This window comes from Halichoeres trimaculatus, unplaced genomic scaffold, assembly GCF_033239565.1.
Source record: "Halichoeres trimaculatus isolate MK-OKI-2021-1 unplaced genomic scaffold, fHalTri1.1 fHalTri1_scaffold_13, whole genome shotgun sequence".
NCBI classification, from domain to species: Eukaryota; Metazoa; Chordata; class Actinopteri; order Labriformes; family Labridae; genus Halichoeres; species Halichoeres trimaculatus.
Genome location: NW_027437191.1, coordinates 18,469,529 through 18,484,883, shown reverse-complemented (window position 1 = coordinate 18,484,883; position 15,355 = coordinate 18,469,529). Strand labels below are relative to the sequence as shown.

At 40.8% G+C, this 15,355-nt stretch overlaps 1 protein-coding gene across 2 annotated transcripts in view; it reads right to left on the bottom strand.

Annotated features, from left to right (window-relative positions):
- The window catches only part of fut8b (fucosyltransferase 8b (alpha (1,6) fucosyltransferase)), a 115,989-nt gene that overhangs the window by 27,198 nt on the left and 73,436 nt on the right, over positions 1-15,355 (bottom strand). For both annotated transcript variants that reach the window (XM_074685802.1, XM_074685803.1), the window contains 3 exons: positions 15,085-15,203; positions 13,848-14,010; positions 3,261-3,375 (listed from right to left, as the gene is read on the bottom strand). In XM_074685802.1, coding sequence (XP_074541903.1) covers positions 3,261-3,375; positions 13,848-14,010; positions 15,085-15,203 — 397 coding nt within the window. The remainder of the gene's footprint in view (positions 1-3,260; positions 3,376-13,847; positions 14,011-15,084; positions 15,204-15,355) is intronic.

The following is a 15,355-nucleotide window of genomic DNA, read 5'->3' as shown; positions in this document are numbered from 1 at the left end:
TAAACTCTAATCTTTTGCTAGTCATTTAATGTTTGGCACTCTGCGATGTCTCTTTTGTGCTTGCCGTTCTTTCCACCGTCTCTTGCTTGTTTCTGTAATTTTTCCTTTTCTGTGACTGGTTTCAGATCATGTACCCACACATCTTTATTATTCACAGAAAACTATGCCTGTTTGCACTGGAAAAGATATATATAAAAAAAGACAGGCAGTTGTGTTGAGGAGATATGTTAATAACTTTCAGTTTCTTTGTCAGAGCTTATCATGGTCTGAGGACTTTGAAACTGAGTGATGCTATGAATGCTGTCAATCTTTGGCCCTATTACATCCTGAGATCTGTACTTGTTGCAGACAGCTTACTTTAACCTTTTACCCACTGAGACTAAAAATGGTCTGGCTCTTTTTATTTTTATGGCTTTAAAAGGGTCTGAACATTTCTGAGCGCTTTGGCCCCTTTTTCAAGTAGTTCATAAACATGAATTTTTATCAGCTGGTGAATGATTATTGCACATGGCATGGGAGTATTAGCAGTTTATAAGAAAATAAAAACAAAAATATATATTTTTTCAGAAGTCTAGTGAAACAGAGCACTGAAATCCATGGAAAGCACATCTTCTCAGCATTGTAATTCTTTTGGATTGGGCAAAAACTTGAAGAGTTAGGGTATTTAGAAGCCCTTTAGCACTTTTGCAATATTTCTGTTGTTACTTTTTTTTTTTTATTAAACCAAACAGTGTGGTATTTACGGTTATACCCATAGGCTGTGGCCAAAACCACTCCCTAGTCCCTATATAGTGAACTATGTAGAGAATACGCCATTTTTTAGTGCTGTTGGAAATCTGAGTCAGCATCTTCGTACACTTTACAGTCAACTCAGTGTATCCCAGAGTGCATTTTGAAAAGTAGTGTATAAGCAATGCTCACTATGTGAGAAGTATATACCAACATGCACTGCGGTTCGAACAGAAGAAATGGTTGATAACATGATTACTGATAACGTGAAACAACATTATAAACTGTCAGAGAATAACACTAAGCGCTCTGTTTAACTCTCAGAAAAGTGCATCTCACAACTTCCAGCAGAGAAACAAACAACACAGACCCTGAAATGTCAATCGCAGGTGATGCACTGGACCTTGTAATTGTCAGACACAGCATAAGTTTCTCCATGAATATATGGTTTACTTATTGAAAAAATGATTTATAAATGTTTCATTATTTTTGGCTGTCGCGAATAATATGCTCCACTCATTCCAGATGGGCTGTGGTCAAACTTAAAAAAAAAAATATTACACGTCGTAGAAATGTTTCTCATGTCCAATTGTTGTTGTGGTGGTTTAAAGATATAATTTGCCTGCCTTGTATTCCAGTTCTCTTTTTTCTGAAAAGTTTTGTTTTCATTAGTTCTAAGAGGTTAAAAACAAGGCTTTACGTCATGTTTAACGATGATTGACAGCTGCTGTTCTTGTGTGGTTTTTTTAGGGATTGTAAAATATGTCGGGAGGTAGAGTCAAGAAGTGATTAGACTCTTGAAAGAAAAATGATTTTTATTTTTTGTCACCTGGCTCTGGTTGCACGACGGCTACCAATGGCTGCGCCTGTGACGGGGGTATTATGGTTTTAAAACCGTTTAATGGTAAATGGCTGAGTCACGCTGTCCATTCGACACAGTCTATGGTAATAACACTCCAGCCAAGGTAAATATAGTGCAGTTGGCAGATTTTGATAAAATTTCTGGAGTTCCTGTCAACTTCACAAGAGCCCATGAAATATATATATTCTCTATTGGCCCCTTTATTGTCTCCTCCATCCTCTGAGAGAAACACCTTGCTCTTTCATATTTCATATACATATTTAAGTTTCTAACTTGATCCCTCCGCTGTGAGCTGATGGCCCTTTGGGTAATGAAAGTATTTTTGAACCACAAGCACAAATGTGTCGCTAAATGAAGCTTGCTCCTAAGTGATGAAGAGAACTGATGAGTTGCACTAGAATTCCTTGCATGTTAATTACTACAAGAAAAATCTTTTCTTTCACATTTGGTCATATGGTCAGCTGTTGAAAATCATTCCTTGTTTTAGCTTAGAATGGGTCAGCCCATTCAGGAAGAAGTGAACCATGGGGAAATGCAGAGCAGATATTAAGAAACATTTCCATTATCAATCAATCCCTCTACATAAAGAGTCATTATGCAAAAATAGATGATAAGCATGTCTGACAGAAGTCCATCTGATAAAACCAGCCATGCTCAGTAAATGCTGTGAGCGGACAGATGGAACAGACGCAGAGATGGAGTTAGTTAAACCAGGAATGAAGGGAAAGGCTGGTGTGGGTGGTGGAGACAGCAGGAGAGGAGGGAGGAGTATGTTTGTGTGTTTACATATAGATGTGTGAGTGTGTGAGCTAGATATGGTGAGAGGCACACACACACACGCTCACTTACGCAGTGCATCTCTTTGCGTATGAGTATGTGCATCAATCTTGAGGCAAAGGGTATATGTGTGTGCCAACTTGCTTAGGTGTGGGTGAATCCATCTGCGCACGACTTTGTGTGTGTGTGAGTGTGTGATGAATTAGTAATGGCAGCTGGTGGAGCGGTGTGATCCCTCAGCGGTGGTGACAGCAGCTGTTAGTGGTGCTGTCTCCACCCAGCCAGACTGACTGGGTCCTCTTCATCAAACACACCGGCTCATTAATGCTGCAGGGCCCGGTGCCGCGCGGCACCGCCCCACCCGAGCAGCACCAGATCTGGGGAAGGGGAGCAGGGCAGCAGGGGGTGAGTGGATGTGTCATGGCTCTCAGGTTGTTTATGTGGAGCTGTAAGCATATGTGCATCGCTCTGAGCCCATGGCTGTCTTTGTACAGCGCAGACGTTTTTGCGTGTTTGCATATCTGTCTGCAGATCTGTCATTTTGCAAGTCACAACGTTTGTCTGTGCTTTGGCGCATGCGTGTGTGTTTGTATGTGTGTGTGTGTCACTAAACTGCTGACAAGCAACAAGAATCCGGCTTGTCAGATCCAACTGCTGGAACAGTCTGCTATCACACAGCTCACCTGCTCCTTGTGGGAGCTGATGTTGACAGTTATGGATGGTGCAAATGAGACAAGCAAGTGTGAAAGATGTCCCGAAGAACGCATTAGGCAGGCTTGTATGTGTGAGGAAAACATTCAAGGGTGTGTACAGGACAATATACATGTGTGTACATGAGTGAGTGAGGGTGTACGGGGCCAGTTGGCGTAGCAGCAGGTGTGTCTGTAGATACCTGTAGGTAGGTGATTCTGTTCTGGACTAGATCCGACAGGTCTTTAGCCTCCTTCATTCTCCACTCGCCCACTCCGTCTGCTTGGCTGAGGTAGTACAAGTCTGTCATAATGGACCTGCAGACACACATATCACAATACTGCGGTTAACCAAAAGTAGACCATGACAATCACCTGCAACTTCATCCCACTACAGATATTAAAATTCACACTACATTTTGCAAAAGTCTAAATTCATCACAATATGTAGAGTACAATTAGTACCAGCATGTCATGTCTTCATTGTGTCATGGGCAAACCCTTTGCCATTCATTCAAAGAACTTGGACAAATATGGGAAGAAGTATTAAAAAATGTCTGAAATGTCCGCAGTGAGGCCTGAGCTAAAGGATAATTAGCCTTTGGCTTGGACTGTATCACTCTCCCGTTTTGCTTTCTTCTGCTCTTCTGTCCTTTTTCTGTCTGACAGTTAGGCTCCTGTGTCCACCATCACTACAAAAATAATCACAGAAATAGTTTTCAGCAGAGAAAAACACTGATCTCTGAGGTTTTTTTTCTCTTCTCACTACTTAACTTTCGCCAGCCGGCTTGGTGTTGTCATAAAGACCTAGATGTGCCATAAATCAATCCGGTCCTGGTCAACCCGGTCTGGAAGCTAAGATGTAGCACTTTAAAATAACCTGTAACCAGCAAAATTGGTGCTGATAATCTCATTTTAAAGTGTGGATTACAATCATACATCTAGAAGGGAGCCTTTTTCAAGATCACTTTCAAACTCCTTACAGCCCCCTTAGCAGTCAGTATTAGGGACGGGTACCAAATTAGGTACTTTTATAGGCACCGACTGAATTCTGTCAATAGTACTGGGTACCAATTCATGTAAAATCATAAGGTACCATGTTCAGGTACCTAAATGCATCCTTGTGACTGTAGGGGAGTGGAAGAGTAGGCGATTTTCCATGCTGGACATGAACACAGCATTGCAAGGTTATATCTTGAAGAATGGATATGTTCAATTGAAAAAATACATATTCTATTGTTAAAAAAATTGATACTTTTTACCACATAAACAAAAAAGTACCAAAAATTGGTACCGCTGAGTATCAGTACTGATTGTCAGGTACTGGGCATCGATACTCTATCGTTCAATTGTGAAGGGTATCCATCCCTGTTTAGCATGTTTACACACAGCATGAGAAATCTGACTATGAACCTAGTCAGCACGAAATTGAAATATTAAAATGCATGAAAACAGCTTAATGGGACCAACACTGAACTGAGCATAGCTCAATTGACACACCTATATGATGCTGTGGTTGGTAGGACTTAGCATGTCTTGGTACGCCTCGGCGTTCAGCATGGGCAAATTTTACCCGTAAAAGGAAGTAGATGACCATGGTAAATAGGATTGCTGCACTCCACAAAAAAACAAACACCCTGTAATGCAATTAACACACATACTGTAGTAAGTAAGAAATATAATCTCTGCCTTTATTGTTAGTATGTTGCTTTATCTTCAGGTGAACTTCACACTGCTCCCATCCGGACGCAAGTACAGGTCCATAGCCTGGAAATGGGGCACATTTCAGCAGGAGCTTTGCCCCTTCTGCTATCACTCTTTTAAACAAAGTATCCATGTAACTGTCATGTGTTGTATGTGTATGATTATGGGTATGGCTACAAGTTTAGTTTGTTTTTTTGTGGATAGATATGGGGGTAACTTGTTGGTATATATGTGTATTTCCCCTCTGTACGGACAGTGGCTAAAAATTTCCTGTTAAGGACAATAAAGATCTTTCTGTCTAAATGAATCTAGTTCAATACGCACGCAGCTCATCAAAAAAAATGCCAATCAAAATGGTGTGAGGTGTTCTCTGCCAGAAGTTGGATTCTCTTTTCTGCATGTAAGCACAGACAAGACTAGATCCCCCGCTGACCTTACAAACAAGCTACAGCCTTGGTTGGACCGCTGCATGCATGTAGATGTCCTGGATGACAGAATCTTCACCTAATTCTGAGTTATTAGGTTTTAAACTGCACTGTTTGTAAAGCATACACTGAATCGTGAATATATGAATATATGAATATGGACACCTTTTTTGATGTGTCTTGCTGCCATCATTGAGAATGTATGGCAGATAATTAGCATTATAGTTACGTTCACAATGCCATCAAATGCCTGGTTTGAAAGAGGAGGCAGAGTTGTCTACATGCTGTTTGTAGTATTTACATTTGATCACATAGATGAAACAAAAAACATGTATTCAGAAGGTTGAAGTCTTAAAAACACACTCAAACGTAGGGATGAAATCTCATGTCTGGATCCATTACAGTCAAAGTGTGAGAAGAAAATGTTTCCTTGTCTATAAGGTTGCAGGATTTGTATGAATTAATTTACTGTGATAGGTATTTCTTTCTGAATCCTGGCAACATACACCAGGGATGAGAGTTGGAGAGAATCCAAATTATATTCAGTCTAATTGGGCAAGGTAGACTAGCGGTGGGTCTCAGTTGGTCTGTGTGTCAGTATGTCTGGTGGATCAGCAAACTCAGTGCAGCTTAATCATAACAGCTGGAAAAAAAACACTTCAACATAAGACATAAAAAACATGTGTATCTGCAATGTCTGAAGGAGGTTATTATTCACACAGCAGACAGGTGCAAAATAATAAGAGCAACACCAAAGAAAGGGCCAGTATACTTAATACATGACACAGTCTTTACACGGATCCAGACATTATACAGACCAACAAGCTCAAATAACATGACTCATAAGTTCTGTGGTGGCAGGTGTAGTTACCATCTTTCTCATTCAATTCACAATCAAAAAAGTATATGTAGCCAGAATAAATAAGTAACAATACTTTGAGGACCACAACAGAACTTTGACCACATGTGACTGCTGCAGGGTCTGTTCAGAAACACGGCACAATCTACTCCCCTCTGTTTTGGGTGGGTGGGTGGGTGGGCTTATCAGCTCATGGCATGTTCAGTCGGGCTCCATGTGAAACAACAAAACCATGCTGGGCTTAAAATCTCCTGCTGCGCCGATTGAGGTTGTTTGACAGCATTACTAACCAATGCACAAGTGACACCTTATGAGGTTAAAGCACCTTTTAAATATACATTTAACTAACACCAATGTACAGTATCTTTCTCAAACTACTAAGGGGGTGTAAAGTCTTCAGTCTTCTTTATTTTAGAAGACATGTTTTTGCATGATCCAGGACTACAGCATTTGCACATGGGGCAAGCGCCTAAACTGCTGGACCAACCGTCACCCTTGTGGGGCACAAAAAATAAAACCAAAAGACTCTTATCAAACTGCATCAGAAGTGTAAAATTTTTTTGGTTTACTGTCAAGATAGCGTCCTTTACTTTGCATTATTACCTGGCCCTATACTGATCTTCCAGCTGTGTAAGATGCTTGATTATGACTAGTCAAAACATCTTGCCAACCACCTCTTGAAGACCGTTTTTAACTTTTTACTAAAAAAGCCAATGTCAGAGGCAAACTGATCACACATCATGTAAAATCAGTTTGGGGAGAACTTGAGAAAAGAGTTTTGGCACATTTTGCTTCTATTTGATGACACTATTGTGAAGAGTTGTGCCACTGTTAGTTTGTGTTAGCATGATAATTCAGAAGGCTAAACAACATGAATTTTTTTTATCTTAGATCCTGTTCAGCAATCCTTGCAAACGCAGGAGGAGCAGGTGGCAGCAACTTTAGGTAAACTGTTGCTCCAAAGACACTTAAACAACAAGTGGTGGTGATAAAAGCAGCAGTGTTAAAAGGTTTAAAGCTGCCATGTGTATTTTTAAAAGTGCATGAACTTCATAGAAAAAAGGGCACAGAATGAGGAGTGATTTATGTTAACTCGCCTGCAACAGACTTATAAAATCTATCCCTGTGGAACGAACAGCTTCTTTGCTAACAGCAAACTAACATTTAAATTGAAATCAAAACATGTAAATTGCTTTTCACGTTTGAAATGATACGGTACAGATACTCGGTACCTAGCAATCGGTACCGGTACTCAACAGTACGAATTTTTGGTACTTTTTTGTGTTTATGTGGGAAAAAATATCAGTTTGTTTAAAAATGAAATATATATATATATATATATATATATATATATATATATATATATATATATATATATATATATATATATATATATATATATATATATATATATATATATTTTTTTTTTTTAATTTAACATATTCATTTTTAACATATAACCTTGAAATGCTGTGTTCATGTCCAGCATGGAAAACTGCCTACTCTTCCACTCCCTCAAAGTCACAAGGATGCACTTAGGTACCTATACATGGTACCTTTTGATTTTACATGAATCGGCACCCGGTACTTTTGACAGAATTTGGCCAGTACCTATAAACGTACCTAATTCGGTACCCATCCCTATTTGTATCTAAAGTTAGTAGTCAGGTCATAAATGTGTTGAGGTCCCTTAGCTCCCGTAAATACCCGCCTTAGTTTATCATCCCTTACTTAATGCTCAACAGTGCATCATATCCTATCATTACTTGCAGTGTAAAATGTAATTTATGTAACAGCTAAAATATGAACATTATGCTATGCTGAACCATGCAATATTATTTAAAAACACTTGCCAAATTTTTTTTAAATATCTCATTCATCCATGTATAAACATCACTCAGTAAGACTCTGATATGCAGAAGGTTTTTTTTTCGATCTTAAGAAGGTTTTGCATATTTTATAAATCTTGCATTACATGGCTGCATATCTCGTCTGTGACCTGTATTTTCACTTGAATGGTTCATCAACTGTATCTATCTTTAAGTCAAACCAGGTCAGACACATTCTTGTTGAGAATGTGTGACGACTGTCCTCAACAAAACTTAAAGCTCTATTATTGTGGATTTACACACCACATACCGACCATGCCAGCCTCAAAAGTTCCCACATCACATGTCTTTTTGAATAAACTCCAACCACCAGACAGCAGATATTTACAGTACACTGTGTGCTGAACATACCAAGGCTAAAATATGCTCTCAGGATAATTTTAGAGAAAGTGTCATTTCTGTCAAGCTGAGTGACGACGTCAGCATCTTTCTGGTGTTTTTTTTTTTGTTTAGCTCTTTTTGGATTAAGTCTGCCATCTGCAAGCCTCTGACAGTAAATTTGTATACATGTCAAAGACTGCCAAATATCGTGACCAACCACTTAAAGCATCGCCAAGAGCTCTGAAGTATGCAGCTGAGGGCGGACGCAAATACATCACACATACACACACACACACTCACTCACACAAACATAAACACTTATGCAAGCTTAATTTATTACTCACATCATCGACCCAAATCAGTCACATCCTGTGTGACTGAGAATTCTTTTGCGTGTATTCAGTGACACACATGCACACACACACACACACACACAAAGAAGATAAAAGAAGCACGCCCCATTTCAACAGTGCAGCAGGGTGAATTGTTTCTTTCTCTTCAGCTAACACTATCATTACTCACTGTCCCAATTTATAGCAGGCACCACAGTGTGTGATGAACATGTGTGATGAACGGATGTCAGGCTCTCCTTGAGAAGCACACGGGGGAGCCATCACAGGCCCTCTGAGGGAGGGAAAGCAAACCTGGCTGGCCGCAAATCTTAACCAGAAGGAATCAACAGACAGGCCCTGAGGGATTTAGCAGCAAGACGGTGGGAACACAACACAGCAATGAAGTGTTGGAGCTCTGCAGTCCTGACATCCCAGTGTGTTGGATGTGTTTCTGCTCTAGTGTGTGTAGAAGTGAGGTGTGTGGTCTCAGGCATGTGTGAAGGTGGTGGGCTTCCCCAGTGCCTTGGATTGGCTCAAAGTGCAGACAGCGAGGCTGCAGCCACTGTGCTTGGCAGCAGAGTTCTGAGCTGTTCTGAGTCTGAAGATGCAGCAACAGAGGAGGGGGTTCAGGTTTACATTACAGAGTGAATATCGGCAGGCAAGGTTGGGCAGACTGAGGAAAGACGGTCTTAAAATTCTGAAGCATGTTGTTGTATGATAATCTCAGTCAAACAGACACAACAACTTCATCTATTTATCTTTGCTTCACCTTCAACATAGTCTTAACTCTCCTGTTTTCCTTTCTTCTTCCTCTTGAGTTCCATCCAAAGTTCATTTTAGTTTAACTGTTTACTAATTCATCACAGCTTCAGTTCTCAGTAGTAGTAAATTTAGCATAATCTCACAGCCAGTCACTAAATTAGAGATTACAGTTTGCTGTGTGCAGTTGAATATTTAAAGCTTTATTGGCTTCACTGAGTTTTTTAAGAGGATGAGAGCTGCAACAATAAGTCAACTAAAAACAAAACAAGACTAAAGAGATGGTAAATTCACCTGCAACTGTTTCAATAACACACCGGAGGTTAAAGTAGTTCTCAGAAAAAGCAATTTCTTTTAATTTGCTTCTTATAAAAAATGTGTTTTTTACAAATGATCAGAGGATCAAGCAAATTGGATTACTTAAACGAGGAATGTTGTGCTTTTAAGATTTTGTAATGTCCCTTTGGTACCTCTGTACTGGCTTTGCATGAATTGCAACTAAAATCCCAATTTTTCTCCCAACCTTGACTTGTTTCCTCTGGAAAATCCCTATTTCAGTCCTTTCCAAAATGCTTCGTTTTAGCTGCTGTCTCTTTAAAGCCCCGTTTCCACCAAGCAGCCCAGTCAGATTCAGCACGGTTTGACACCGTTTGGTACAGTTAAGCCCGATCCCGTTTGGGTTTCCACAGTAAAACTGTGCCCTCTCTTGGTAGGTGGCATGTAAGCCGCATGCCGAAAGTCGCAGCTGTTAAACAACAGCTTGACGCTGTAGTAGCATGCCACAGTATACCCCGCTAATAAATCCAACGAAGAAGCAAAACGTGACACATTAAACAAATAGCATAGATGGAAGACATCCAGCATTTCATCCTCTCTGTGATTGGCATGTAGCCCTTTAATACAAAGTGCAATCAAGCTTTGTTTCAGAGAAGTCTCTGTGCAGCCAGGAGAAATGCAGCCGCTGCCGTGGGGTAAGTGACGATTCTTTTGACCAATCAACGGTCTGCAGTGAGTGTTGTAGCTCCACCGTCCGAGAGCGGATAGGTTTAGTTTGGCACCCATACGAAAGGGTCCCGAAAAACGCCACAAAATGCACGCTGTACCGAGACAAACCAAACCGGTCTGCTTGGTGGAAACCCGGCTTCAGACTCCCCACTCCACAAACCCCCTCCTCTCTGAAAAGCCAGCCAATAGAAGGCCTCTCTATGGGCAAACCTCTGTTTCTGTGGCCTCTTGAACCTGCAAACAGATTCAAGGATTTCTCAACATATGAATAGACAGTGGTTTAAAGATTTGCACACATTAAGTATGGACATCCAGCTTTGTTACTTTATACCCAAGCTCAGATTATAGGCTAGCACAATTCCCCGTTTAGCTAAAAAAAAAAAAATTCCATCAGCGTTCTTTGACTTGGTCCTCTAGAGCTTCCAGACACAGAATTTCCGACTTGTGAGTCAAAGCACCCACACCACTCTCGAGTTCCCAGTAGGAAATTCCGAGTTCGGGGGTAAAGAGTAATTAAGCTCCTGTTATGTTCTTTTCATTTTAGAATTTCTGACTAGTGTTTGTCCCAAAAAAAACAGCCGTATATAAAGTATCATTCAATATTTATATACAGCAATACTGCTGTTAAGGCAAGTTTTTCTGACTTGGCAAGTAGAACGCTGAACTCTGAGATGTCGTCACTCCCACTCCCGATTTCCCAGTTCCAAGTACAAATGGTACGCAGCATACTCTCCAAGAAATCCAAATTCTTATTTCAGGACTAGTATTATCTTTAAAGACTGACTTTTTAAAGAAGATTTAGGATTTACATTTTTAAAAATGCTGAAATAAATACACTGAATGTCTGCTAAATCTACATTTTGTATTCAAATAAAACAGAATCAATCCAATACCATAAAATCGGAATAACCTGAAGTCTACTTAGTGGATGGCAGATCTGTTCATAGGCACAGTTTTTTTTCATGCATGCATCTTCAGACCTTCAGTTCAGCTGCATCATCTCTGGACTTCACACCATGCTAAAGCACCATATGTTTTGGCTTACTGTTCAATGTCTCATTTGCATCAATACATTTCCTCTAAAAAGGAATCATCACTCAAAACCAAACTCTGAGTCAACTTTAAATACTTAAATGCAACTTGCTCTTTGTCTCTCTCCATCACAGGTCTAACTCAGTTCGACTTATCCCTGAATACAAGATGACCCTTCTCGTTTTACTGATGTATTCGAGGAAAAGCCTTGTCTGATATTAAGATCGATACGTTGTGAAACTCATTAGCAGGTGGAGTTCGATGGTGGAAGTGCAGATGTTGTCCCTTGAGGGATTTTTTAAGCTAAACTGAATTGATTTCAATATGACTTTATATCTCTATGCACTTAATAGGGTGTTTTTTTGTTATAATACACAGCTCTGGAAAAAAATAAGAGACCACTGCAAAATACGTTTAACTACTCACAGACTTGTGATTGAGTAAAATATTTTTTTTCATCTTACTGCAGTCAATATTTATCCCAGATTCCAGCTGCCTGATAAAATATTCTCAAAACTTTCCTCAAAATTACAAGTTCAGATAACTAAAGGCTGCAGTGTTTTTAGCTGTGAATAATTAAAAAAAGTACAAGTTTATATTTTTCTTAAAACAGTGATAGCTTCCTCTTCACCAGACTTTTTTTAAAAATTCCCTTCGGTTTATATCATGCCAATCCTAACACAAAAGTTTGAGCATCTCAGCTTTGACGGCTTGTCAAATAATCTCTAAATCAGTGTCTTGTTAAGCAACTGAGACTTGAATGAAATTGCTCCCACACGTCGTTGTACTGATTTAAGAGAAATCTGAAAAGTTTGATTCTTTTTCCAGAGTTTTATGAAGCTGATACATTAACATCAGTGTTTTGTTATTGCAGAGGTGTTGATCCTCTTCTCCTGTTTCAGACACCCTAACTTTACAGTCGCTCTATGTTAGATTTTTTTGAACTTTTAAACCGTCTCCTTTCAGCTGTCTATAAAACACACTGAAACTAAAAGCTCTTCCTAATGCTGTGATCATTTTCACTGCAAGAGCAGGTAGGTAATTGCATACGTTATTTTTTGTGCTACAGTTTTACTTTACTTGTGAAATGTTCTGAGACTGGAACTATGTCTGCGTCCTGAGCAGAATTCAAATGAGGGATCAGTGTATTTATTGGATTCACACTTTTTATTGCTCTCTCCACTGCCTGCCTCTATCTGTCCTGGTTCTCCAGCCTCTGCCTTGAGCACACACACACACACACACACACACACACACACACACACACACACACACACACACACACACACACACACACACACACACACACACACACACACACACACACACACACAAACACACACACACACACACACACACACACGAAGACCGCCTGGGGACTCAGACGGAAAGTACATGCATGGGAAAGTCTGTGACCTGTGTGTACGTATATGTGTGTGTGTGTGTGTGTGTGTGTGCGCAGGGTGAAGAATCAGTCTTTGGAAAGCAGCTTAGGCGGCTATGACTGAGACAATAGACGCTGTAAGCCACTTCAGCAGGATTACAATGAAGCGCTCTGCTCACTGACACCAGTCTGCTCTTCATTCAGGTGAATGGAAGCCAGCCGTCCAGATCACAGACAGGGTGTGCCTTCGACCTTTGCCCTCTGCTGCCCCTTTAAGTACTGCAAGTGCTGCTTTTAAGTACTGATACTCTGTAAATGTTTAAACTTTTGACAGCATCAGTTGAAAAGGCTGGAGGAGGTGAACAGGAGGCTGCAAGTCTCATTGAATGTATCTTAGGAAAGCATGAAATTAAAGGCACTAAAATAGATTCCAGCAGGATCCCTGGCAATAAATTCCAGTTCCCAGATCTGAGACTTGTTTTTGTTTAATCAAAGCCACAGTTCTTTAAAGGTACAAACTGTGAATAAAACAGAAGAAATGTGCAAAATAAAACAGGAAAACTCTAATTTGAATCAAATAGTAAAAGGATTACCAATCCAATAAGAGCACTCAGTGTTAAAGCTTTGTTCTTGATAGTCCAATAATCTCTGCTACAAATACAATTAGGCTAACACCATTAAGAGAAAAGGGCTCAGGCCTACATTAGCAGCCGTGTCAACTGACTGCCCAGTAGTATCAGTTAAGCTAATGAGGACCCAGAAAGACACGGATTCTGATTTCTGAGACTGATCAGTATCAGTGCTTTGCTAAAGAAGCTGGAAAGCACAAAGCCTGTCGGAACAGGCCAGTTTAAGAGATGTTCAACATTACTGATAGAAAATGAACCACTAAGGTCTGCCTTGACCTTCTCTCTCTGAGGTTATTCACTGGGAAATAGCCAAAATAACACTGTTCAATCTGTTTTTGTTTTTTAAAAAAACTGAAACTGAATACAGTGTATTCCTAGCTGATGATTTGAGTCCTTCAGGAACATTTTGACATTTCCACTCTCAACTGCTGAGCCTGTACATTATGCCCACCTCTCCTGGTGTCCCAACTCCTGCAGCAGCGTGTCAGCATACTTCTGCCGCTCACTGGTCTCGATGTTTGCCAATTTCTTCACCTCGCTGCGCACAAAGTACCAGAACTCCTTAACGCCGTTCTCCACTCTCCTCCTCAGCTCCTCCTGAGTGGGCCCTGGGCCTGTAAGGTGAGAGGGGGAGAAAAATCAGCTCATAACATAACAAAACACAAGCACACAGCTGGAAGCAGAGCATTTGAAGCTCATGTATGATCTTAAACAATGAGTCAATGAATTTTTTTCTTCAAAGCACCTCCATGGGAATACAGCTGGAAGGAACAGGGGGAGAGAGTGGATGCCAGGAGCTTTAGAAATGTTGGAGCATTAGATTATGTGAGCCAAACAAGCTCCCAGCTTACAGCAAAGTTTCGGAATATAACCATAAAAACTTCCTTCTTTCATTCTCTGTCCTTGGGTGTTGCTTTGACCTCATTAAGGAGCACTTGAGCACTTTTTTGCTGGTTTTTCTCACACAACTGTAACAACAGGAAGGAACTCTACACCCCTCCCGATCCAAACAATGTGGAGAGACCCACATGGACAACACAGCTGCCTGCTCTGGTTTCTGTGAAGGGGAACACAAAAAAGTAAAGCAAGGGAATGGAAGGACAGCCTCAAGCGGAATAAGAAGGAGGTGTTAGTGGAGAGGGAAAAGCTTTTTTTTTTTCTCCTACTGCACACTCTTTCTCCTCTTCCTCTCCTCCTCCCTTGGTGGAAAAAAGCTGGAGGGTATTTTTAGCTTTTTCTTCCCCTGCGGCAAGATGGAAAGGCTGACCTCGTGCTGCCCTCCACGCTCACGTCCTTCTTTATTTTCTCTCTGTCGGTCTCTTTTCTCTTCTCTCCCTCTGTTTCCCATTCTGCCATTGGGGCCTTCACACTCTTTGCACTTCATTCACACATTTCCCCTCTACCCTGACAGCTTTCCCACCCCTCTGACCGTTGCTTAGAGTGGCAAGTGCGCACATAACCCTGCCTATCTAACAGCACGGCCCTGCTATCATCGCTGCTGAGCTACAGCAGGTTTACCAACAGACGAGACTGAGATTCTTGCCAGAGGGAAAAGCTCACGAAAGCCTTTGACTGGTTTTATACCATATATAGTCAACCTTCCTACCTTAAAAATCAATCCTCTCACATTTCCAAACACTGTGCCAAATCCTAGCCTGCAACCCTTCAGATGGCGGTGTCTTGCTTACCGTCTCCAGTGAGTTTCTGGAAGCTGTGGATCTTCTGTTTGGCTCTGGTTAACTGGTCCTCCAAGGAGCGCAGTCTCCCAGCCGCCAGGGATCCCGCTTCTGCCTGACCCTCTGGTATCCTGAGGGAGGAAAACACAGGAGAGGATGTGATGGGTGAGCAGGGGTGTACGTGTGCACATCGAAGAAAGCGGAGGAAAAACTGTCCTGAAACTCAAAAGCTGTATCCTGTTAAACAAAAATAATCTATTGTGTTGAATAAATGTGTGAAATT